Source organism: Prionailurus viverrinus, chromosome D4 (assembly GCF_022837055.1).
Source record: "Prionailurus viverrinus isolate Anna chromosome D4, UM_Priviv_1.0, whole genome shotgun sequence".
Taxonomy (NCBI): domain Eukaryota; kingdom Metazoa; phylum Chordata; class Mammalia; order Carnivora; family Felidae; genus Prionailurus; species Prionailurus viverrinus.
In genome coordinates, this window is record NC_062573.1 from 17,906,142 (window position 1) to 17,933,411 (window position 27,270).

Below are 27,270 nucleotides of genomic sequence, written 5' to 3' on the forward strand. Positions count from 1 at the left end.
GGTGAGTTTGAACCTAAGAGCAGATTTTTGTATCTTTTTATTAAATTTAATCTTTTTTGAATTATTATCTTTTTGAATATCTTTTTGAATCATTATAGTCATCTCCGTTTTTATTGACTGTTGCCAATTCTGTGTAATCTGTGAATTCAATTAATATGCTTTCTAGTCTCTTACCTGAATCACTGACTCAATGTTTCATGGCGTGGGACTCATTACCCCTGTGCGCACCGAAGACTGACCGTTTGCTGAGGATCATTTTTTAACAGATTTGGTATGCAAGTGTGCTATTATTATACGCTGATTTCATTCTGAGCTCTACAGCCCTGCTTCAAATTCCCTGAATTCCCAGGTTAAATTTGTGTGGTTCTGCAAGCTTGAACTGTTTTGATGCAGCTGTAGTTCCACTTCCCATGTGCTCATATAGCTGGGGCTTAAGATCTCTTGAATATTTCATCTAATAGAGTTGCTTGAAGAAATATCCTTTCCATTATAAAAGAATTTGTGCTCATTAAAGGCACTTTGGAAGATACAGAAAAAGGAAAAGGAAAGCCAGAATCTTATCACCCAAATACAATTACTAACTTCTTAGTACATTTACTTTTCCTCCCACCATGCAGTAGCTATAATCATGTCACATGTGTTTTTTATATTTTGCTTTTTCTTTAAGTGTATCTTAAGAGTGTTTTTAACTCTATAGTTGTTTAAAAAAACCCAACACTGTAATGGTTGAATAACATTTTTTTGAGTGAATCCTCTGTAGTTACTTCCCAGTTGAACTTTTAGGTGAGCTTCTTTATATTATAGAGACTTTTTCAGAATTTATTATTATTTAGTAAGGTTCCAAAGCTGAGGTCTAAGGTCAGAAGCTAAAAACATTTTTAAGACCAGAAGACTATTATTTTTTTGTTTTATTTATTTATACAGTAGAGGGGAGGGGCAGAGAGGGAGAGAGAATCCCAAGCAGGTTCCGCACTGGTCAGCACAGAGCCTGACGTGGGGCTCGATCCCAGGAACAATGAGATCATGACCTGAGCTGAATTCAAGTGGGACGCTTAACCAACTGAGCACCCAGGCTCCCCCAGAAGACTGTTTTTATTGATTGATACAACCCAAATAAAGTAGGAGATGGTTTTTTTTTTTTTTTTTTTTCCCTGTCTTTTGTAGTAATCACATCAGTTCCTTTTTCTTCATTCTCTGAATTGGAACTTAAAGTTTTTTTTTTTTTTTTTTTTTTTTTTTGCTTTAATTTGCCTACCCACCCTGTCCCAGGGTTCAGGTTATTTTAATAGGTTTATGATGCTCACATTGGTTTCCATCTTTTGTAAATATTAGAGTTTCTGTGTGGGCTGTGCAGGTGTTTCCAAGTGCTAGAGTCATTTAGTTTTGGTGTAGGGAAAACTAAGAGGGGGACCCTGGTGTTTCCTCTGTTCTCAACTCTCTCTGTCTCTTCCTCTGGTAATATTTTTTTTCAGCTACACTTCTTCAGCTGTCCACATAACTCTGGACTTGGTTTAACCATCTCTTACCTAGATTACTTCAGGGGTCACACTTCAGCTGGCTGCCTTCTTGCTAGCTTTAAAAAAATTCTTCTCACAGTTAACAACGTATTTCATAGGCTGTGATGGAATCTTTTAACCCGATTGTTTTGGGAAAGCTTTCTTTTTTGTTGCTGTACTTTTCTAAATATTCATCTATAGAGCAAACTCGAAGAATTCCATGACTTAAGCTCTTGATTTAAGTCCATGGCTTAAAAATTGAATATTTTATCTTAAGTATCTTTATGCATCAAATAGTTTTGAACTTTAAAGTATCTTAAAACTTTGTGGGTTTCTTTTTGGTTAAGATTTTTTGCCTTTTAAGATTTTATTTTTATTTTTTATTTTTTTCAATGTTTATTTTTGAGAAAGCAAGAGCGCTTGCAGGGGAGGGGCAAGCGGGGGTGGGGGGTGGGGGGGGGGGGCAGAGGATCCGAAGCAGGCTCTGTTCTGACAGCAGAGAGCCAGATGTGGAGCTTGAACTCACCATGAGATCATGACCTGAGCTGAAGTTGGATGCTTAACTGACAGAGCCACCCAGTGCCCTTAAGATTTTATTTTTAAGTAATCTCTACACCCAATATGGGGCTGGGACTTGCAATCCGGGACCAAGAGTCACATGCTGCACCAACTGAGCCAGCCAGGTGCCCCAAGACTATTGAAATAATATAACCATATATGCTGGATTTCAAATGCTTGTTTATTTCAAAACTTGATTCGTTTAAACAGAAGATCTATACACATGTCATTTAGCACCACCACCTTCATCTTATCTGTGTTATATCCACAGCTCTCATGCTGTATAGATGTTTGCAGATTTTGTACGAATGTATGTTTATTTTCATGTGTATATATTAACAACTGTGTCTGTATTTCATTTATTTAAGATCTGGACACTGGTAGTTGGCTATGTGTTGGCTGTCTCATTCAAGTGGAATGCAAGCACTGAACGCTACTTGAGAGCAGTTTCAATTCCTGTCTGGATTATATTGCTTTTTCATTTAGGTGGGTCCTTTTCTCTAAGAAAGTCTAGCTTAAGATCAGCAGAGGCTGATTGTTTGAATTGAAGTGAATTTTTTTGTAGTGTTGTATGTTGCATTTAACATTCTTTAAAATAATCTTTAGAAAATGTTCTGCTTTAATCTTTCTTTAGTCTTTGATAAAGATGTTGTAACATGTCTATCTTTTGATTATGTTGAATGTTCATTTTCAAAAGGTCCTTTAAAAATAAATATACCTTAAAAAGTAAAGCACACTTACAGTGTCATGGCCATTTATGAGTGTCATACTTCAGGAGGATATAGATAAGCAGTTAAGTATGTGAGAGACAGTTACAGGAACCAGACGTATTTACGCCGGGTAAGAGAAGGGGACTGGGCTACACGAGTGGGGAGGAAGAGGAGGGAAGGAGAAAATAAAATATGGAAGCCTATTTGAAGGACTGTCCTGTGAAAGAATGGTTTAAACAGATCTCTCTACCTATGGGGGAGAGACGTCAGAGCAAGGAGTAGCTTCAGGGAGACAAATCTGTTCAACGTAAAGACGATTAGTGTCAGCTGCTCAAAAGAATGAGTTTCCTGGTATTTGGGACTCTTTACTGTTAGCTGAATGGCTGCTAGGATGTTATAGAGTGATTTTTTTCAGGGACTCTTATCTCCAAGTTAAGACTTAGGGAACATTAGGTTCTAATTTAAAAACAAAATTCAGTAACCTAGAGCAGTAGTTAGCCTACTTAAAGTAGTTTTTAGAGCTACTTACAGTTAAAAATAAAACATCAGAGCTGATTGAAAGTCTTTCTTTGCTTAGAGACTGATGTGGAACAAAGCATTGCTTTCTAGCTTTGCTGATTTGGAATCCTAGAGGAGTATATTAGCAAGATCCCCTAATGTCCGATGTGACTCATTTTGAATTTGGGGAAGGCAGAGGAGGAGGCAGCAGTTCAGGAAGCTCTAGATTTACTCAGGGAAACGCAAATGCCTGTGGGTAGGTTCCTGGTCCTTGGCGCTTGTTAGCGTTTTTGCCTTTTAAACTGAGGATACATTGAAGCTTTTTGCCGTGCTGTTCTGGGCCATTTCACCCTCTCTTGAGAGATGGAGTTCACACCCAGTGGTATTTTCAGGAAATGAAATCAGGCTCCATGAGTTTAGGTTCTGTAACTGATGCAGGTAATTTTGAGGTTAAATGGAAGGTTTGAGTTCAGGATGGTCTTAAATCCTAGGTGTGCATTAGAATGGACTTGATTCCTCAGGTCATATGAGCCTGTTAAGGGGAGGCTGGCACATACCCAATTGTATTTTTTTTTTTTTTAAATATTTTTAGTGTTTATTTTTGAGAGAGAGCACAAACAGGGGAGAGGCAGAGAGAGAGGGAGACGCAGAATCCGAAGCAGGGTCCAGGCTGTGAGCTCTCAGCACAGAGCCCAATGCGGGGCTCAAACTCCCGAACCATGAGATCATGACCTGAGCCGAAGTTGGATGGTCAACCAACTGAGCCACCCAAGCTCCCCTGGCACATACCCGATTTTAGACGAGGGGCCTCAGCAGAGCTAGTTTTAACTGAGACAAACCCTGAATTGAGGCTTCATCTCTCTTAGGGCCTTTAAAAAAAAAAAATTCCCTGTGAAACAATTTTGTTAACGTCCTCTATGGCAAATTGTTATGTCAGTTTACTAATTCTTTTAAAGATGTGTGCTAGGTTTTCAACTAAAAATGTTAACTCTTGATAATTTTCAGCATCCTTGGCGGGCTCATGGAGAATTCCAGTATTCCTGGTTATTGTTTTCCTGATGTCTGTGGGCACCCTCTATGAAAAACAAAATGGAAAAGAGTCTTCTGGTAAGAAATGGAACATTCTATTAATATTACTCTTAAGAAGTGTTTGAGAAAGTAGCTTTATTTTAAAAACATGCAAAGATGAAACTGCTTAACATCTGTTTAAAAATCTGTATTTTCTGAATAGAAAATAAACTTGTTTATAATATTTTAGGTTTTTGTTTTTTGTTTTTAAAGTAGGCTTCACATGTAGCATGGAGCCCAACATGTGGCTTGAATTCTAAGATCAAGACCTGAGCTGAGATCGGGTCAGACACTTAACCGACTGAGCCACCCAGGAGCCCCTAAAATATTTTAGGTTTTAAGACAGTGCCCCACTTCCCTTCCCCTGCCTTTAAAAAAATTTTTTTTTTTTGCATTTTTAAAGGTATAATTCATATAACATAAAATTAACCATTAACTTTTTTAAGGTGGCATTTAGTACATTCACAATGTTATGTAACCATTACTTCCGTCTAGTTTCAAGATCTTTTCATCACCCCAAGAGGAAACCCTGTACTCACAGCTAACTATAAAGTTAGGTCATTTATTTGAAATCTTCTTTGTTTAAAAAAGTCTTAAGTTTATTTATTTTGAAAGAGAGATCACAAGTGGGGGAGGGTCGGAGAGAAGAAGAGACAGAATCCCAGGCAGACTCTGCACCATCAGCACACAGCCCAGCGTGGGGCTTGAACTCATGAACGCCGAGATCATGACCTGAGTGGAGATAAAGAGTCGGACGCTTAACCGACGGTGCCACCCAGACGCCCTGAGATCTTTTTTCTTAATGTCGGCATTTATCACTCTAAACTGTCCTCTTAGAACTGTTTTTCCGTCCCATAAATATCATTTGTTGTGTTTCTGTTTTCTTTGGGTCAAGATACTCTTTGATTTCCTTTTTGATTTCTTCTTTGACACAGTGTTTAATGAGAATTCTACGATTTAATTTCCACATATTTGTGAGTTTTCCAGTTTTTCTGTTGCTTGTGCTTTGGTGGGTGTTCTGTCTAAAAGAAACCATTGCCAAATCCAAGATCATGAGTGTTTGATCTTGTGTCCTGTTGATCTTGTGTCTTGTAACTTTGTTGAATTTATTCATAAGCTTTAATAATTTTTTTTTTTTTTCAACGTTTATTTATTTTTGGGACAGAGAGAGAGAGACAGAGCATGAACGGGGGAGGGGCAGAGAGAGAGGGAGACACAGAATCGGAAACAGGCTCCAGGCTCTGAGCCATCAGCCCAGCGCCTGACGCGGGGCTCGAACTCACGGACCGCGAGATCGTGACCTGGCTGAAGTCGGACGCTTAACCGACTGCGCCACCCAGGCGCCCCAGCTTTAATAATTTTTTGTGGTTACTTTAGGATTGTGCATATGTAAGAGAATCATCTGTGAATAAAGATACTTTTATTTCTTTCTAATTTAGGTGCTGTTTTGTTTTGTTTTGTTTTGTTTCCTTTTTTGCTTCGTTGCTCTGGCTGGAACTTCCAGTACAATGTTGAATACATCATTTTCTTTTTTTTTTTTTTTTTTTTTTAAATTTTTTTTCAACGTTTATTTTTATTTTTGGGACAGAGAGAGACAGAGCATGAATGGGGGAGGGGCAGAGAGAGAGGGAGACACAGAATCAGAAACAGGCTCCAGGCTCTGAGCCATCAGCCCAGAGCCCGACGCGGGGCTCGAACTCACGGACCGCGAGATTGTGACCTGGCTGAAGTCAGACGCTTAACCGACTGCGCCACCCAGGCGCCCCTACATCATTTTCTTTTAAAGATTATTTTTGAAATACTATGGTTGCAAGTGATTTATATCCAAAAACAGTTTGTTAAAGATACAGGTTTCTTTTTTTTTTTTTTTTAATGTTTTTACTTTATTTTATTTTATTTATTTTATAATTTTTTTAAATTTAATTTTGAATTTTTTTAAATTTACATCCAAATTAGTTAGCATATAGTGCAACGATGATTTCAGGAGTAGATTCCTTAGTGCCCCTTACCCATTTAGCCCATCCCCTCTCCCACACCCCCTCCAGTAACCCTCTATTTGTTCTTCATATTTATGAGTCTCTTCTGTTTTGTCCCCTTCCCTGTTTTTATATTATTTTTTGTTTCCCTTCCCTTATGTTCATCTGTTTTGTCTTTTAAAGTCCTCATATGAGGGAAGTCATATGATTTTTGTCTTTCTCTGACTAATTTCACTTAGCATAATACTCTCCAGTTCCATCCACGTAGCTGCAAATGGTAAGATTTCATTCTTTTTGACTGCCAAGTAATACTCCATTGTATATATATACATCTTCTTTATCCATTCATCCATCGATGGATATTTGGGCTCTTTCCATACTTTGGCTATTGTTGGTAGTGCTGCTATAAACACTGGAGTGCATGTGCCTCTTTGAAACAGCATACCTGTATCCCTTGGATAAATACCTCGTAGTGCAATTGCTGGGTCATAGGGTAGTTCTAGTTTTAGTTTTTTGAGGAACCTCCATACTGTTTTCCAGAGTGGCTGCACCAGCTTGCATTCCCATGTTTTTATTTTATTTTTGAGAGAGAGACAGAATGCGAGCGGGGGAGGGACAGAGAGAGAGGGAGACAGAATCTGAGGCAGGCTCCAGGCTCTGTAGCTCAGAGCCTGATGTGGGGCTCGAATTCACAGACTGTGAGATCATGACCTGAGCCGAAGTCAGACGCCCAACCGACTGAGCCACCCAGGTGCCTCTAAAGATAGAGGTTTCTAATGAGCTGTAAGATGGAGCATAGGGTGGCCGGATATTAATGGTCTGCACATCATCGATCAGACTGGACTTCTCCTTACCCATCCACGTGGAAACAGCTATGGCTGGAGAGGTAAATCTGAGCAGCACATGGTTTCTACAGCAACTGATGTTACTTCTTTCTGATGGTTATACATCAAGAAAAAGCAAATTACTAATTAATTGCAGCAGATTGTTAAAAGAAAAAAATTAATTTCTTAAATATCATTTTGTATAGTTAGATTAGAGAATACTACAGAGAAACAAAAAGAAGAAAATAAAAATTACTCAAAATCCCATTATGCATCTAAATGTTTACTAATGCCTTAAGACTTTTATGCCTTCAGAATTTAAAACACAAGAAAATTGGATTATAGTGAACATTCTATTTTGTAATCTGTATTTTAAATCTTATTTCATGAGCACCTTTCTATGTCAAATACACTTTTAAAACATTTTTAGCATCTTCATTTTATGCTAATCACAAGGCTATTTGTGGCATCCTTGTGTATTTGTATAGCTACCTTATAGTTTGTGTGTGTGTTTCCTTTTTTTAAGATTTTTTTAATTTTAATTTTTAGATAGTGCAAGCAGGGGAGAGGGGGAGAGGGAGGGCGGGAGAGAGAGAGAGAGAGAGAGAGAGAGAGAGAGAGAGAGAGAGGGAGGGAGGGAGAGAGAGGATCCCAAGCAGACTCCATGCTCCGTGTGCAGAGCCTGACGTGGGGCTTGATTCCACAACCCTGGGATCATGATGTAGGCCAAAATCAATAGTCAACTGCTCAACCAACTGAGCCACCCAGGCCCTGTGTGTGTGTGTTTAATTAAATTGCTCTTTGTTTTTTTGTTTTTTGTTTTTTTGTCTGGAAACCATCTCTCTCTGAGAGTGGAAAATAGGAGAGATTTTTTTGTTTTTTTTCCAGTTTTCTTTATTCGCCCAATCTTCCTGGTCACAATCTATTAGTCTCTGTGGTTATATATCAGACCAGTAGAAGTATACTTCTGTTTTGACAACTACTGTATGAAGCTTGGTATTCACCACTTGTTCCTCTGGGTAACTTTATCTCCCTTCCTCCCTGCCGTTTCTGCTAATAGCAATGGTTTATAGAGCTTGGCTTATCCCTCACCCCTCACCACTTACCCCAGGATGGTTTCCTTTTTTTGTTTTTCTGGAAATCAGTTCTTCTCTTTTCTTGTCTTTCTATCCTTATTTACCTTTTTACTTGAGGTGTTTTTGACATATAACATTGTATCAATTTCAGGTGTACAACGTAATGATTCAATGTTTGAATAGTACATTGTGAAGTGATTATAATAATCTAGTTAACATCCATCACCTTGTGTAGTTACAAAAAATTTTTTTTTTCTTGTGATGAGAACTTTTAAGATCTATTCTTAGCAACTCTCAAATATGCAATACAGCATTATTAGCTCTAGACACCATGCTGTGTATTACATCTCTGTGACTTATAACAAAGCATATACCTTTTGACTCCCTTGACCCATTTTTCCTATTTCCTTCTCCCAACTCTGGCCACCGAGCTTGTGTGTGTGTGTGTGTGTGTGTGTGTGTGTGTGTGTGTGTGTGTGTAACATTTCCACATATAAGTGAGATCATATGGTATTTGTCTTTCTTTGTCTGACTTATTTAGCTTAGCATAATGCCCTTGAAGTCCATCTAAGATTTCTTTTCTTTTCTTTCTTTCTTTCTTTCTTTCTTTCTTTCTTTGGCTGAGTAATATTCCATTCTGTACTTATACCACATTTTCTTCATTCATCCACTGATGGACACTTAGGTTGTTTCCATATCTTGAGGATTTTAAGTAATGCTGTAATGAACATGGGGTCATATAGATCTTTTCCAGTTAGTGTTTCTGTTTTCTTTGGATAAATACACTCAAGTGGAATTGCTGGATCTTATGGAGTTCTATTTTTCACTTCTTAAGGACAGTTTTCTCCTTTTGACTGCTTTTGTACAGGGCCAAGTAAGTACTTTGTTGTAAGTTATGAATAATCTAGGTTAAAGCAGTGGTTTCAAGTAGGTTTTCTCTTAGGTGTAAATTCTCATCAGCTGGTGAAGGAAGCTCAGGGAGCCATGCAGACAGGGTTCTAAGACCAAGTTTTGAGCTGTGGGAAAAAGAAGGCCATGTTTGATTATTATTATCAACCATAAACCCAGCATGGGGATGTGCTGGCATGCCCAGCAGATTTCTGGTATTTGTATTCTAGACTGTTAACAAGGAAGGAAATCACAGGGACACAGAACATATGTTGAAAGCAGATTTATAAATGTTGGGTTTTCTTGTTTTGTTTACTTTTATTCTAGCCAATTTCTGAATATTCATTTCTTTTTTAATTTTTTAAAGTTTATTTATTTTGAGAGAGATGCATGCAAGCAGGGGAGGGGCAGAGAGAAAGAGAATCCCAAGCAGGCTCCATGCTATCAGTACAGAGCCCGACATGGGGCTCGAACTCTGGAAACTGTGAGATCATGACCTGAGCCGAAACCAAAAGTCGGATACTTAACCACTGAGCCACCCAGACACCCCCAGAATAGATTATTCTTTTTTTAGTATATGTGCTGCCGAAGCGAGCACAGATTATTCTTGATCTAGAATCCTTTTTATAGACTGCTAGTCTAGGTAATCTTCATCATAAAATAAATCTTTTAAACATTTTTTTTCTCTTAATTTGAGTATTTGTTTTTCCTCTTGCCCTAGAACCTTGTTTCTTTTAGGCATCAGAACTCAAAACATCTAATCCAAATTAAGACAACCTTTCCCTTTTATTACAGCCAGTTCCCTCCTGTAGATGTCACTGTACTATAGTTAGGTACAGGAATGCTTTAGTGCTCCACCAGGGCGGTACGTGCATTTATTCCTCACTGATCACTTCCATCGTCCTGTTGTACGACTTGTACTTGTTCCTAGGCACCTATGTAGGCATCTTTCTCTGTGTCTTTTGAGCTTTGAATCTCACTGTTGTAGAAGCTTTTATGACCTATGATTCACTGGATTCACACAATTAATACTTTGGATTTGCTCAGATTTCAAAGCATGAAGTTTGTTTAGTTCCTAGATCTGATAGAGTCTTCTTGTGGATCATTGTGGAGTTTCAGCTGTACTTTCTGAGCGCAGGGGCCTTCCTCAGTGATTTTCTCATAGGCCTTGGGAGCTCTTACTTGGTATTTTCTGGAACATCAAGATAATGTATGGAAAAAATATTAAGTGTCAACTGTGTTTTAAAATGTACTTTTTTAATCCACAAACACTCCTCCTCTCCCTGCCACCCCTCCAAAAAAAGACCCTTGTAAAGTAGATATGTCCATTTTACTGATGAAGACCTTTAATTCTAGAGGTTAAGTAATCACTTAACCACAGTCACACAGGTGAGCGGTGGAGCTAAGAATGAAAGCTTAGGGTCAAGGACTCCGGTGCTCTTTCCTTTCACCAGGCTCTTTGAACAAGCATCAGTCATCCAGAAAAGGTGTAGTGACTGCTGATCCCTCTTGTACTCAGTAGTAGTTTTATGGTTCTTAGTCTTTTTTTTTTTTTTTTTTGTAACGTTTTATTTTTGAGAGCCAGCCTGAGTGGGGAGGGTAGAGAGAGAGGGGGACAGAGGATCTTAAGTGGGCTCTGCGCTGACAGCAGTGAGACTGATGTGGCACTCGAACTCACAAACTGAGATCATGACCTGAGCCAAAGTCCGACGCTCAGCTGACTGAGCTCCTCTGTCTTACGCATGGGCCTTGTTTGCCTCCCACAAGTGCAGGGACTAGCTACTCTGCTTCCTGGATCCTAGATGTCTCACTTGGTAGAAACCTGGAATCCAGCTTCAGTGTGAGTGCCCTTGGCCTTGCTTTATTGTTAATAATAGCAACATGGGCGAGGCCCTGCCAACCTCTTTAAACATGCTCTTATTTAATTTTCTTTTTCTAAGTTTTCTTTTTACTTACTTTGAGAGAGAGCACACGTGTGTGTGCAAACAGGGGAGGGGTAGAGAGAGAGGAAGAGAGAAAATCCCAAGCAGGCTCTGCGCTGTCAGCATGGAGCCTGATGTGGGGCTTGAACCCACGAACCGCGAGATCGTGACCTGAGCAGAAATCAAGAGTTGGACGCTTAACCGACTGAGCCACCCAGGCATCCCTCTTAATTTTCTTAGTGATCAGTGGGATTCGTACTTCTACTTATTTTACAGATGAAGAAACATAGACTCAGCCATTTACTCTGAGTAAATTTACACTAAGAAGTGCTTTTTCCAAAGCTAGGCAAACAAGCATCAGGTGTATCTTTAATACGCTGGACCCACAGTCTGAGAAGCATGAGCAAGTACAGCTGGATCTGTTCCTCCCAACACTGGTGATTGTTTATAAAAAAATCAGAAATGCCTTGGCAGGGAAGTCTTGGTGGTTGCCTTCATCATTTTGCAATAACATGCAACGTGAGTGAACAAGTTTGGTTCAGTTGAGGCTAAATTGGAAAAAGAAAAGGAACAAAGTAAACTTCTTACTGCTCATCTGCTACTGCCCTATCTGACACAGTCAAACAGGCCTAGGGAAACTTTGGTCCATATCCAAGCCCTTGCTACTGACCAGTAGCATAATGAAGTGATGCTAGAAGCCACTGAGAGGGAGGTGTATTTTCCACATTAGCAACGGAAACAGAAGCCTTCTTCAAAGGGAGCTTTACGTGCTAGGGAGATTTTACTTGGTATGCACAGCCTCTTTCCAGTAGGCATCACTGGATGTATTTCTGGCAACTGCCACTGTCACTGTGAAAGAGAACTAAGTAGATTGAGTATCTCCTTATTTAGAGCGTTTTCAAAACAAATTATCCTCTGTTTATTGAACACGTTATTCTGCCTATTGTTGAGTTAGCCGTATTAACAGATCTGTTAATCTGTCAGGACATGTGATCTGTTTCTACTGTGCCAGACCGTGAGTTTCTGTCCCCTAGTGCTAGGCTGTTGGTGGCCTGCTTGTTTGGACTTGTGTAGATCCCTGTTATTTGGGCCTCCCCTTGATGCTGGCCCTGTCCCTGGGTAGAGGGACACTTGAAACCTTGGATGTTCTTTCCTTTTTTAGGTTACAGTTCTTCGGTCCCAAGATTATGTTCCCTTGTCTGTATGCCTATTTTTAGCTGGGTTTTTTTCCAATACCATGACTCTGCCTAGATTCTCAGTCCTGGCATTCTTGCATTTGGTTTATCATTTCTGCCAGAACCCTTGGGGTTTTTGAAGCTCAGGAGGATATCACTAAGACAGAAGTCATTGAAGTGCCTGTTTGATAAGTAAGAGCAGTTGCCAAATCTTACATCAATAATTTTCAAATACGCTTTTTGGATTTTTCCTGCTTGCTACTCCATTCCTTTGTCAAGTTTCAGGCCCTCTAAAAATTTGCCAAATTAGTTTGTGTATTAACTAGGATAATGCTGCATAGTTTTCCTTGGTTTAGCTATGGTTCACTGAATATTTACTGCATTGTTTTAGTGATATCAGCAAGTTGGAGACAGGGTCTTTAAGGTGTGAGGGTTTAATTTATTGGCCTTAACTTTTCCTCAAGTCTTTCAGTGCCTACTGTAGGTAAGATACTTTGCATAAATATCTGAAGATGTGTGCTAGGAGCATAAGACATTTAGGGAAATGGCTATAATATGAAGTAGAAAGGGGATGAGAGGCACAGACGAATACTGCACAAGTGTTAGTGGCTTATGCTTATAGTTTATTGTGCCAAAGCCAAAGGCTTTGAAATAGGTGGTGGTGATAGCTAACATTTACTGAGTGAGTCTTGCATACCAGGTATTGTTCTGAATATTTCATATGTACTGTTTCACTTAATTCTCATATGAAATCAGAATTTAGAGAAGCCCCATTTCGTACATGAGGAGACTGAGGCACCTGGATTTTAAGTAACTCGCCAATGGTCATCTAGCTAGTAAGGAGTAGATCTGGGATTTGAATGTGAGCAGTCTTGTCTCCTCACCTGTGCTCCCAAACAGTGAGTTGTACTGATCGTGCTGCCTCTGTGCAGAGTAAACATGAGACCCTCCGTTCTCCCTCTGCATCCTGGTATCTCTCCGGTCTTCTCATTGTACCTTATGTCCTGGCCTTATCAGACTTCTTAAGAGTTCTTTGAACAGCACATGGTGTTTTTTTCTTGCCTTTGTGCTTTTACACTTGCTTTTTTGTCTTTCTGAAAAATTTTTCTCCTGTTGCCCTCTAAGACATAAGCCTCTTTTTCCCCTCCAAGATAGACTGGTTCTGTTTTGTTTTAATATGGCTAACATACTTTTTTTTAATGTTTGTTTATTTTTGAGAGAGACAGAGAGAGAGTGCACACGAGAGAGAGAGCATGAGCGGGGCAGAGAGAGAGGGAGAGAGAGAGAATCTCAAGCAGGCTCCTCACTGTCAGTGCAGAGCCTGATGTGGGGCTTGAACCCACGAACTGTAAGATTATGACCTGAGCTGAAATTAAGAGTCAGACACTTAACCATCTGAACCACCCAGTGGTTAACATATTTAAGTGGATTTAAAGGGTGGCATCTTTTACCATTCCTTTTAAGTAGCATCTTTGGAGATCCTTCCCTGACCTCCCAAGCATGGATTAGGTTGCCATCTTCTGTGCTCCCCAAATATGCTACACTTGTCTTTACATTAGCTTTTATACTGAATCATAACTGGTAGACTAAATATTAGACTGAGGTTGGGGCTTGGGTCTCAGTCTCTTAGCATGTAGCCTAGTCACCTGTTTAGTGAATGAGGACTTAGCGGGGGGTTAGAAATGTAAGTCAAACTACAGCCAAACTGAGAATCCATATTTGAGGATCTATAAAATTGTTACTTTGGAGGATCTCTAAAATTGTTTCTTTGGAGCTACTTAAAACAAAGGACTTATTTTTCAGGCTCTCTCAAAGATGAGTCACTACTTCATTAAATAATTTGTGAAGAGGTAGGTTTAGTAATTTAGGACCCTTGACTAGTCTTTTTTTTTTTTTTCAACAGTAAACCCCTTACCCATTTAGCCCATCCCCCCTCTCACAATCCCTTCAGTAACCCTCTGTTCTCTATGTTTAGTCTCTTATGTTTTGTCCCCCTCCTTGTTTTTATATTACTTTTGCTTCCCTTCCCTTATGTTCATCTGTGTCTTAAAGTCCTCATATGAGTGAAGTCGTATGATATTTGTCTTTCTTTGACTAATTTCACTTAGCATAATACCCTCTAGTTCCATCCACGTAGTTGCAAATGGCAAGATTTCATTCTTTTTGATTGCCGAGTAATACTCCATTGTATATATGTACCACATCTTTATCCATTCATCTGTCGATGGACATTTGGGCTCTTTCCATACTTTGGCTATTGTTGATAGTGCTGCTATAAACACTGGAGTGCATGTGCCTCTTTGAAACAGCATACCTGTATCCCTTGGATAAATACCTCGTAGTGCAATTGCTGGGTCATAGGGTTGTTCTGTTTTTAATTGTTTGAGGAACCTCCATACTGTTTTCCAGAGTAGTCTTTAATCTTATATAAGAAAGAAAACTTTGCTTTTTAAAATTTTACTGGAAGCATTTTTCTTTTCTTTCTGTACTCTGCTGTCCCAGGCTATTAATCATGTATTCCCTTCTTTGCTCTTGAGTGGAGCCTGAGAAATCTTTCCTAGCTGCACAAGAAGCTAAATCCTGACTTGTCTCTGGTGTAATCAGTTTATTTTTGAAACTTCTATCTAGAATTCTAAAAAATATACCTAAAATGTCCAAAATTTTCCTCCATTTCACCTCCCTGGTTGTTGACATGGTATTTCCCTATGGTTATCTATCTAACCATAATCTGAAAACTTGGGGGTTATTATCTTTGACACGTCATCTCCTTCGTTACCTTTATGGGTTCATCATCAAGTCTGGTCCACTTTGACCACTCCATGTCTTAAATGCAGCCACTTTTCCAACATCTCCCCTTTAAACTGCTGCAGAGCATGCTGTCATCATGTCTTGCCTGCAGTGTTGCAGTAACTTCTCTCCCTGTACCCGCTCTTGGTCCCTCCCAATCTGCTCTTGACCAAACAGCAAAAATGATTCTTTTCATATTTCAAAGCTGATCATTTATTTATGGACTGGGAAGGTGGGTGTGGTTATGAAAGGACAACATGAGAGATCCCTGCATTGATGACACTGTTCTGTATCTTGTATCCATGCCGATATCTTTACTGTGGTATTGTACTACAGTTTTGCAAGATGTTACCATTGGGGGAAACTGGATAAAGGGTACAGAGGGTCTCTCTCTATTATTTCTTATAACTGCATGTAAAGCTGTAAGTATCTCAATTAAATTTCAGTAAAAACATGATCATTTCCTGTTTAAAACTCCTCAGCACTTTCCTACACCTTTTAGAATAAAGACTAAAGTACTTACTATGGTCTTCTATGACTTGGATCATCTGGCTCAACACGTCTGGCCTTGTTTACTCAATACCACTTTCCCACTAGCTGTCTGTGTTCCAGACACACTGACCTTCTTACACTGTCTTTAACATGCCAGTGTCTTCACTCAGTGGCCTTCCTACTCACTTCTTCTGCCCCAAATATTATTTACATTCCTTTGATCAATTCCTTCTCATCCTTTGTATATCATTATTTTTATTTCTTTTTTTTTTTTTTAATTTTTTTTTTCAACGTTTATTTATTTTTGGGACAGAGAGAGACAGAGCATGAACGGGGGAGGGTCAGAGAGAGAGGGAGACACAGAATCGGAAACAGGCTCCAGGCTCTGAGCCATCAGCCCAGAGCCTGACGCGGGGCTCGAACTCACGGACCGCGAGATCGTGACCTGGCTGAAGCCGGACGCTTAACCGACTGCGCCACCCAGGCACCCCACAGTATTTTTATTTCTTAAAGAGAAGATGTTCCTGATTCTCCAGACTAAGATTTCTTCCACTAGGAGTTCATAAAATAGCTAGTGTGTTTCCTTTACAGCAGTCATTATAGTTTGTGTACATTCACATTTGTGTGCTTTTTTTTTTTTTAAGGTGAATTAACAAATTATCCCCAACTGTGGTAAGAATTTTTTTTTTTCCATGTGGATCTTCAATCCCTATGTGTCTCTTCCACCAAGGCTCCACAGGGGCAGGGTCTGTGTCTTTATCCTCAGCATCCAATTCAGTGAATAGTGAGAATGTGTAAGACATGAAAGATGCCCTCTTTCCCTCTTTGTTCCCTTCTTGGTATCTAAGAAACAATTTGGATCCTTAGGCCAGGGGAATAAGTCCCAATCCAGATATCTTGTTCTCTTCCTAGATCAGGAGTTTGACTTGCTCTTGGATCGTCTGAAGATAAACCTCTTGTCAGATCACAGAGGCATTTATTAGAGGAAGGTTAGGGTATGGCTGAGTAAGACGAATGCTCTTGATCCTCATGGTTCAGTCCACCAAAGAGCCATCTTAGGGCCTGGCCTACTTGTCTCTGGGAGATAGCCAGCCTGGGATTTGCTAAGTAGGTGGAGCTCATTTGGAGTTTTCTGAATGGCCATGGCTGTTTTCACTGGCTTGGCAGAATTCTGTGCTGTCACACTGTGTATTGACCTACCCAAAGTAAGGTCCCATCTCCGTGAGTGTGGGTGTATGATTTGGTGAGTGTTATATTCTTAGTTGTAGACAACAGAATCTGCACTAGCTAGTCTAAATGGAAAGAGGTGTTGATTAGCACATAGAATTTTTACATATAAAATTTCGGGGAAGACCAGACAGTTAAACAAACTTAGATGTGTCACAGGCAGAAGGATTGCAAACAGGAGAAGTGCTCAGTGACACCAAAGGACTATTTGAGCAGAAGTCCCATGGCTGCTGCTACCTGCCACAAAGTTAAGATCAGGTAGCATTGCTTTTAGAACTTCTGCTAAGTTTTGACAGAAAAACCATATGCCTTCATGACTGTTTGACTTGAGAGCATCCAAATTCCAGTGAGTCTCACTTTGGTCTTCTGGGTCTTGATAGGTGTGTCTTATTGGTGGAAACTGCATTTCACATGGGACCTTAGCTGCAAGGGAGTCTAAGAAATACAATCTTTAAGCTTTCTAGTCTCTAGGAGGAGGAGAACATGCTAGAACCTGGTATTTATGAGCTCATCTGTTGTTTGCCATAGTAGATTAAAGACTGACAGTTGACAGACCTCATTGGCCAGTAAATGTTTTATTTGACTTTAGTGCAAATGATTAAGCTTGGTGTACTATGTATTAGGAATTTAACATGGGAACATATAAAATGAAACAGAGTAATAAGATTATTTTAGATTTTCAGTGGTGGATTTTGCCTGTATTGAATTATGTACTTTATAGAGCTATATGATTTTGCATAGTACCCAGGTGTTTGCCTATGCATTCATGGAATGCTATTATCAAGAGCACTGAGTGTTGGCTGTTTCATACCGTATTGGGAGCTAGTGATACAAAAGAGAGTAAGACAGTCACGGTCTGCATTCGGGAAGCTCACAGACTTGGTGTGGCAGTGTTTTCCAATGTGCATTCAGATTGTGAAGTTAAAAAGTAAGAGAGCGGGACTCCACGTTTATATATCCACTCTCTGCTGCATGCACCAGTGACTGATAAGCAGAGTCCAGGAACCAAATGTTTAGCAGATTTTCCTGTTGATTCTAAAGCATTCTCCCTTGGTGAAGAACCCCTGGTCCAGTGGGTCAATAATAACCATTTTGTTGTATTGCTTTTGAAAATTTAGTACTATGTTTCAGTTTGTAGCAGTTATTTCCCACTTGGTTTTAGAAAGTTTTGCAAACACGTGCTTGTTTTACAGGAGCGGAGTTACCAGGGCAGGTTATCTCCATGGCAGCTTCTACTCTGGCAACCTTGGCCATCTCCATCACAGGGTATGAATCAAGTGCCGATGACCAGCCCTCCGACCAGCCTGCAGGTGACTGAAGGGATGTTTTCAAATACAATTCTGGAAATTGACATATACACATAAAGTATAAACTTAAGGACATGAGCATCACAGAATGCTATTTACTAGTCCTTCATTTTCCTCTGATTTCTATTTTTATACTTTTTCCTCCTCTCATCTTTGTTCTCACGTATCCCTTTTTTCATGCTTTTAATTATTTACCTTTTTTGTTTCTTTTCTTGAATCTTCATCTTTTCCCTTTTTTTAAGAAAAATGCTTTTCTTTTAATTTTTCTTTTGTTATTCCTTCTCACTTTCCCTTCATATTATTTCCTTTTTCTCTGTGCCTCTTCTACGTTTTCCATTATTTTCTGCACTTAATCCTGTCCTTATTTTCCATTTCTTCTGTAGCCATCCATTCTCTGTTGTTCTGGTTTTGTTCTAACTCTTTACATTGCTTTTGTTGTTGATCCAACTTTTTCTTTTGGTTTTTATTTTCTGTCTTACAGTTCTCCCATTTCTCTGGCATTTCTTGCTTCTCAAAGTTTGCTTTGCGTGTCTTGTGCTGTTAATACATTGACTGTTTCCCCTGAAACCAACCTGTCTGCTTATTCTGGATACCATGCTCCTGCAAGATCAGCTGGTAGATTTATATCAGCTTTAAAGTCATACTGTACTCCCACAGAGTTCAGAAATGTAAAAGGCCATCTCTGTGCCAAGAAGTTTATTAGTGCCAGGGGCTTTGGAGTTAAGGAATATTTTTGGTGAGCTCTTCCTGAAGAATGGACTTCAGAAAAGTCTTAAAAGGAGAGATCAGCTAAGAAAAAAGCATTTGGGGTAGCAGGAAAACATATATTTATTGCACATTGAGTTATGTTTTCAAAATGAAGAGGGGATAATGTTTTGGTTAGGGACTTATTATTCTTCTGAGTATCTACCACACTTACCAGCATGAAGTTTCCAAATTAGAAAGATTCTCAAAGAGCAAAGTCAAACAGAAGCGTATTATAACTAGCTTGGGCTTTAGCCCCAAACCTCAGGATAGAATGTTACCTCTGATAAGATGGGCTGACTTACCACGATGCTAGTATATCAGTAGTAACAGTTTACTCACAGATAAACATTGAACATTATAAACACTAAGGAGATTATGATATAACTATCAGAGTGCTACTATGTAGTTTCTTATGAACTTTATGAAATCACAGGGAAGGCTGTCTTTGAGTATTATTTAGTGAGTGTCCACTATTTAGTGAGCATCAGGTACTATCCTTTGTGCTGTTCAGCAGAGGGAGAACAAGACAGACAAGGTCTTAGCTCTCCTAGAAGTGACATTCAACTGAAGGAAGAAAGTGTGAAAGGGTAAGTGGAATGTGGTATAACTACATACAACTATGTAAAGACTGGGACAAATAGGCGGTTGGGGTTATGAGTGTTCTTGTTTCTTTCCTCTATTTTCTAGACTTTATGAAATATCTACTTTTTTAATGTTTATTATTTTAAGAGAGTGCACATGAGCATGCGGGGGAGGGACACCGAGAGAGAGGGGGAGAGAGAATCCTAAGTAGGCTCTGTGCCATCAGCCTAGGCCCAATGTGGGGCTCAAACTCATGATCTCATGATCATGACCAAATCAGGAGTCCAACGCTTAACCAACTGAGCCATCTAGGTGCTCCAAACAGTCTACTTTTGTCATTAACTTTTTTTTATGGAAGGCAAAATGCAAGTTGTAGGGTCTTTATAGTTTCCATCATCATGGCATATACTGAGTAATATTGCTTTAAGAGTTCTATGATTTCTGAGGCATGTGGTATATTTTGGTAAAACTAGGAAATAGAAAAATATAACCCTATAGTAAAATGTAACTTAGTAGTTGCTTTGTTAGAAAACAGTGCCTTATGTGAAATAATTCAGTGTGATCACCATTACTTGAATCCTCACCCCCAGCAATCTGTCACTGTTTTATTCCTCATTCTGAGAGAAAGACATGTTTCAAAGCCCTGGGTTCTTCTTGTAAGAGCAGTTGGCTCCATTTTAGTCGAATGACACTGAAAAGCCATGTTGCATCAGAAATATTATAGATCTAATAAAATTATGTTAAAAGACACGTTTTTAAATGTAGGACTTCGGTATGTTAATATTTGTTGCTTTATACAGTTGAAGTAGTTTCCATGGGCTAATTATAATTCTTAGCTATTTTGTCATGTTTTTCCTTAGTTTTGCATTTAAATGATTCATAGATGAATACATGAAATAGATGACATTAAACCTTGAACAGCGTGAAGTGTATAAAGAGTAAGAAATTCCCCATCCCCAGCCCCACCCCCTAACAAACTTAATTTCCCTAGATTTAAATACGGTCAGTAGTGTAACTCTGCACACACTTTTCAGTGCACATGCAGGCACGTCCAGATTCTTTTTCTTCTTTAACCCAGTGCGATCATACTATCAGAGTCCATTTGCAGGCTTGAAACAGAGTAGCAAGTTGCTCCGTGGGACTGTCAACTAATGTGGACTAATATGGTGGTAACTTTCTTCCTCCTCCTCAGAAACCATGGACACAGGAGAACCGCCCGCACCACTGTCCTCATCTCCTTCACCTTCTTCCCCCTCCCCTACTCTGGGTAGACAGAGGGCTGAAATGGGAACATTTCTCAGGAAGAAGAAAACCAGTGACATCTACTTCGTGTCGCTCGTGTGGGCCATCGTTGGTGTCCAGCTCTGGTTGAACCTGTGGATTGTACAGTTGCTGCCGGTGCCTGTGGCAGGTAGTTGCTCACTTAGGGTCTTGTCTCCGAAGACGTTTTTTCTTTAACTTTGGGATTTTATTTTATTTATTTATCTTATTTTTATTTTTGTAAATGTTTATTTATTTTTGAGAGAGTGAGTGAGTGGGGGAGGGGCAGAGAGAAGGGGACGGAGGCTCCCAAGCAGGCTCTGTGCTGACAGCAGCGAGCCCAATGTGGGGCTGGAACTCACCGACCGTGAGATCATGACCTGAGGTGAAGTCGGACGCTCAACCAACTGAGCCATCCAGGCGCCCCTAACTTTTGGATTTTAGTGTTTGAGATAATGCTACCCTCTTTTAAAACTAAAACAATTGTATATTTAAAGGCGTATTCTAAGACTGGAAAAGTAAGTGACTCAGGTGCATTACTGAAGAGTTTGTTTATTTCGTACCTTCTTGATTGTTTGGGCTTACCTCTTACCACAGTCAGAAGCTTGGCCAAGTTTATTAAGTCCTGAATTGATGCTTAGGAACCTGACATCCAGATACCTCCTACATTTGATTAGTTCTTTATCCTTTATCAAAGTTTTTCACTATTGATTTAAACAAAATTTGATTTTTGGAAGCCTGTTTTCCACCGCAGTTTAAAAATCTAAACTCATTGGACCATTTGCCTTCTAGATCATTACTTTTAAAACTTATTCTCATTAACTTGGACAGTTTTTAAAATTTTATTTTTTATTTTATTTTATTTTTTTTTAAGTTTATTTATTTATTTTGAGAGAGAGTTGCAAGCAGGGAAGGGGCAGAGAGAAAGGGAGAGAGAGAATCCCAAGCAGACTGTGTGCTATCAATGGGGAGCCTGATGTGGGGCTTGAACCCACGAAGTGTGAGATCATGACCTGAGCCAAAACCAAGAGTCAGATGCTTAACTGACTGAGCCACCCAGGCACTGCCCCCCCGCCTTTTGTTAAAGATTTGTTATGACCAGAACACTATTTAGTGCCTTTCCTTAGGGAACATAGAATATAAGAGGTTGAAGTTTGTTTCTGCTTCTTGCATCCTCAAACAGAACTTCTGTTTGGCAGTTGGAGTAAGACACAGTTGTCATTAAGCAAGCCACAGGGTATGTACTATAGCCATGGTTTCTATTAAGGAATTCATAGAAAAGCTTAGTGAAATCGTTTAAATTGCTCTTCTGGATTGCTCTATACTTTTTTGGTTTTGCCAGATGATTTATTTTATGCTGCCAAATGGTATCAGGTGCTGTTGGAACCCCTTTTCTTTAAAATTTGTTAGTAGGAGTTCCATTTGTCCCAGTCATTTCTTAACCTTCAGGCCATTATAGGAATTTGACATGTCCTTGAGAGAGTAGGCTGTAAGCAGGTGGCCCCCAGAACATTTTCCACAGCCTATAATTACTCTGGGCTTATTCTAGAGCCCTAGGAGCTTTCCTAGGTCTTCTTTAGAGATTTAAAAATGTTAATGATGAAGTTGTTGAACTGGTATGCAACACTGAGCTCATGGTTCAAAAGAGTAAACTGTGAATCATTAGATTGCAAGGCCAGGGCTAAGGACACAGAAATCTCTGGAGTTAGGGAAATTATAGTAGTTGAGATCAATTATCCAGAGTCCAGACTTCAAGGCCCCTGCCCCCCCACAGATGAGTAGCTCTTCCTTCTGGCCCCACCACTTTCTTAGTTGGCTTTTAACAGGAAGCTTAACGTCTGCTTGCAGGGCCCCCTTGCTGCCCAGAGTGGAGGGGTATCTTCATACTGTGCTCTGTGAGTGGTCTGTGCAGAAGTTGTGCAGTGCACAGCCTGGGGGCCACTTGTAACAGCCCTGCTTAAGCCCACTCTGCTAAGAGAGGCAGATGTACAGAGCAGCATCAGGTAGAGAAATCGGAGTGCAGCGCACTGGTGTAAAATCATGATGCGAATGGAATACCTTCTACCCTTCGGGTCACTAAATATTAAACATCCAAGGAAAAGAATCACATTTGGCAAGAGCAGTGATAATAGCTAAGGAAATTAGGACATGTCAGGGGTTAGTATTCTTTACCCAAGAAGGGTGAGGGGCAAGGGGCCAAGATTGTAGTCCCCTAAATCTTCATGATCAGTGTTTTATGTTTATACGGGCTATGAAAGAATCCATGGCTCCTTCAAGGATTCAGATTTCACCACGAAGGTAATGTATGGGCAGATGGGGCTTGTAGGAAAAGTTATCGTCCCTAATTCTGTCTGTTTGGAATACCATGAACTTTTATCTCTCCCCCTTGCCTTTTTTCCCCCTTAATTGGTCTTTATTTAATATTAGCTTCACTGTTTTTTGAAAGGTCACGTGAAATTAAAGGACCTTCTCATGTTCTGACTTTGTATGTTCTTTGTATGAGAAAGGACCTTTCTCATGTTCTGATTCTGGCTTTGTATGCTTTTCTTCGTTATAGTCTGGATCCTCAAAAAGCTTGTCATTCACTTTGGAGTCGTGGACTTCCTGGCAAAACGCTGCCAGGTGTGGTGGCAGGTGGCTGAGCACTTCCTCAAGGAGCGGCAGGAGGCTCTCGCACCATGGCCGGTTATTGGGCTTGGAAAATTCTTGTTAAAAGTTGATAGCAAGGTATTGTATTTTAAGACCTTGGGCTGTTTTGATGGAGCTTATAATACACATATTCCATTTCCTGGTATTTGGTGTTCATACTGGGATTGTTGATAACACATTTAACATCTAAATCTGTGATGAGATTTAAAGTTTAGAATTACGCCTTATGTGAGTATAGGATAGATTTAGTTTAAGTATTATGTAAGTAGTTTTCCCTCTTAAAAGTGGGAGAAAAGGATGTTCTAGAACACCTTGTTAAACTCCCTCATTTTATAAGGACCAAATTGAAATTTAGAGGGACTAAGTGACTTGCCTAAAATTATATTGGCAGGTAATGCCTCCTCAGTGCAGTGAGTATTTCTGGGGTAATTCCCACAGGTCAAATAATGTGCTAATAAGTCCTCAGGAAAATCTAGTGAATCACAGAAAACTGGGTGCAGCAGCCCTGTTTAGTGGAGAGACAGCAATCCATTAAAATTTGGAGGCAGTGGTTGAGAGCATGGACCCTGATTCCACACTGGTTTCAGATCCCGGTTATTCTACTCACTAGCTATGTGACCTTGAATGAGTTTCTTAACCTTTCTGTGCCTTGGTTTCCTTATCGATACAATAAATACAATAGAATGCACCTCAAGGAATGGCTGTGAGGGTTAAGTGAGTTCCTAGATCAGCGCCCGGTATACAGTAAGCTTTGTGTAAGTGATAGCTGTGGTTGTAATTTGTGTGTGTGTGGGGGGGGGGGAAACGCATGTACAGGATACAGTGGTCATACTGATCAAGAAAGGACTCACTGTTGGTGAGGTAGTGGGAGAAGGGAGGTTTTGCAGAAGAGGTGATGCCATAGCAGATTTTGAAGCGCAAGTAGGGGTTTATTAGGTTGACAGGGCAAGAAGAACAGGTGGATGGAGCAGTGCACAGGTTGAGATGGCCACAGCATGACTTCTTAGGGAACACCAAGGAAACAGTCATGGCTGGAATATGCGAAGAGGTGAGGCTGGAGAGTCGGGTGAGACAGAATTGAGGCCTTCGTGGGTGCTGTGCCATGTGAGTTGGACTTCCTCACAGAGGCTCGGAAATCTTTGAGCGGGTCCATCCATAACTTCGGGTTGAGAAATACTGTTAGGTGAAACCAGCATAGATAGGGATGAGAATAGTAACTGGAGTTCATGTGAGGTGGAAGGAAATAAATCTTTTAAACCCGTAGTAAAGTCTCCTGGGTCAACAGAGATGCAGGGGGATAGGTTTCCTTACATATTGTATTGCCTTTCTGTCTTCCAGAAAGTTTGCCAGTTCTAATTCCCACCAGCGTAACCTATGAGAATGCCCATTTCCTGAGCTCTTGCCAATACTAGATATTATAATGTAACAAAAAGTCCTTTTTATTTCAGAAAAAGAAGGATTTCAGTGTTTTAATTTGAAATTTTAAAAAATAAAAATGAGGTTGCTTATTGGCTATTAATATTTTACTTTTGTGATTTGCCTATTTGTTTCTTTTTTCAACTTTTTAAATAAGAAAGACTCAAAGACTTCTCACAGATTTTAACATATTGATCACATCTTCCTGGTATCGGGGTGAAGCTTTGTCTTACTAGCACAGATACAGTCCTTCAAACTGTTTAAAGAGGATGACTCCTATTTCAGATAATTTTTGAAAGCCTTAGCACTATCAGAAGGGATAGACACTAAATCTTGTTTTCAGAACCCCAGGTACTTGTATTTGGAACCCTTTACTCAAGAAAACTCTACAATTGTGTCAACTGAAGTTCCAGGGGCATCAAAAGTACTTTCTATGGAGCAGCCTTGTGAAAACTTGTCATTTTTTATTCAAATTTGTATGTCAGTTTGTTCATCTTACAAAGGAAGGGAGACAGTAAAATGAATCAAACTAGAATTTGTGGTTTTGTATAATAAAACCTACCAAATGGCTATCAAAACTGAATATTTGTTTAATTATAACTGATACCATAATTATGTTTTATTTAGTATAATAATATACATGGGCTGCTGCTTTGGGGAATAAATCTCTTTCATATTTCTGTTAAATTTTAATTGATCGTACAGTGTTTTTAAAAATATTCCTCTATAAGAGATTGTCTGAAGTATATTTTTAAACATGCATCGAGTGTACTTTTAGTCAAAACTCTGCAAACAGCATTTACATTTACTCTGATGAAATTATGCTTTTTAGCCTTTGTACTTTCTGGATCACTAATAATGCCGTAAATCCTGTGTTTAGTGATTTTTAGATCCTGTGTTCACCAACTAGCATTAGTTATTATAGTGCTAAATATTGTGAGGTTTAGATGAGGTGACTGTTAGGTGAAAGAAAGGATGTTACAGAAAGTAGAAAGATATGTGCTTAAGTAATTGAGATGGAAGGAAATAGACCCAATATTAACAGAATCTTAGATGGCCAGGTGTTCACTGTTCCAGATGAGCCCTGGAATGTTTTACTGTTTAAAAAAGATGAAATAATTAATACTATAAAGCTAAAAGTTCAGTGAACACATAGTATATGAACGTGAATTAATTTATACAGAGACTAAAAATCCTTTTGGTGCATGATATGTGAAAGAATCTTAATCATTCCTGTGATCTTTGGAATTTGGTGTGACTGTTTAAGCTTATAAGCATTCAGGTTATTTTATGTATTTTTAATGTTGAATTGCCAACAAAGCTTGTGTTTATTTCTGTCATTGTATATCTTAAAGGAATGTTTTATTCACTTGATTTTAAAGCTTTGTTAATGCATTACAGTTATTTTCCTAGTTTTTTGTTTTCTCTTTTTTGTTTGTTTTTGGTCTGGGATTATTTCCTCCTCATATTCTTGGTGACTTTCTTTTCTTTTCATACTATTATTGCATTCTCTAATGATATTCCACTGTTCTTATCTTTTCTTTCTTACCTTACCCCCTGTCCTCAAGCTCTGGCACTGGCTAAATAAGAAGGTAAATGAACACATGGATGTTGGTTTTTACTACTGAATTCCCCCTTTATCTCTATTCTCATTCTGTTTCTGTCCATATGTCAAACTTAGTTTATGCTTCTAAAAGTTCAAATTAATAAGCTATGGAAGGTCGTGAAGCATTAATACTGTCACAGTACGGTTTGCTAAACACCCAAAGCTATTTATTTTAGGATACATGGATGCTGTCTCCTTGCCTTGGTGTGTGTAAGAAGTTCTGTCTTGTAGTCCTTTTGTCCACTGTAAGTGATTGCCATTCCTTTTCGGCTCTGTAATGCGGCCCAGCCTGATAACTCTATTCTTCTTTGATGTGTGAGAATATTTGATTCACTTGGCTGGTAATTTTATATAGTGTCTTTTTTTTTTTTTTTTTTAATATAACTAGTATTCCAGAATCTCATTTTTAACTTAAAAAAGATTGTGGTCGTGGCCTGTGACATCTAATTTCATGTATTTCCCAAGGTATGAGATTGTATGTATGGTAAATGCTTCACATGATTTGCATGGAATAGGTTACATTTTTAATAACTTTGATAAAGGCTAATCTAGATAAATTAATGCTGTACCTCTGACACGTCCACATGTAGTAGTTCTAGACTTAAATTCATCAAATCTCTGGGACAGATAGCAAGAGATGACATTTATGCGTATTGTGTTTAAACACGATAAGACCCTAAAATTTTAACTGGAAATATTAAAACAGGTCTTAAAAAAAGATGTACTTGTTGGAAGTAGATCAAGGTGACATTTTTGAGTGTAGAGATTAGGATTTCCTTCTTTTTAAATTTTTTTTTTAATGTTTATTAGAGTGAGCAGGGGAGGGGGGAGGGAAGGAGGGGGGGAGAGAGAGAGAGAGAGAGAGAGAGAGAAAAAGAAAGAAAGAAAGAAAGAAAGAAAGAAAGAAAAGAAAAGAAAAGAAAAGAAAAGAAAAGAAAGAATTCCAAGCAGAGGATCCCAAGCAGACTCTGCTTTCAGCACAGAGCCCGATGCGGGGCTTGAGCTC

The 27,270-nt window shown here is 39.2% G+C and overlaps 1 protein-coding gene across 3 annotated transcripts in view; it reads left to right on the plus strand.

Annotated features, from left to right (window-relative positions):
• The window catches only part of TMEM245 (transmembrane protein 245), a 97,696-nt gene that overhangs the window by 8,436 nt on the left and 61,990 nt on the right, over nt 1–27,270 (plus strand). For all 3 annotated transcript variants that reach the window (XM_047830475.1, XM_047830476.1, XM_047830478.1), the window contains exons 2-6: nt 2,423–2,540; nt 4,268–4,369; nt 17,891–18,007; nt 20,526–20,744; nt 23,151–23,320. In XM_047830475.1, coding sequence (XP_047686431.1) covers nt 2,423–2,540; nt 4,268–4,369; nt 17,891–18,007; nt 20,526–20,744; nt 23,151–23,320 — 726 coding nt within the window. The remainder of the gene's footprint in view (nt 1–2,422; nt 2,541–4,267; nt 4,370–17,890; nt 18,008–20,525; nt 20,745–23,150; nt 23,321–27,270) is intronic.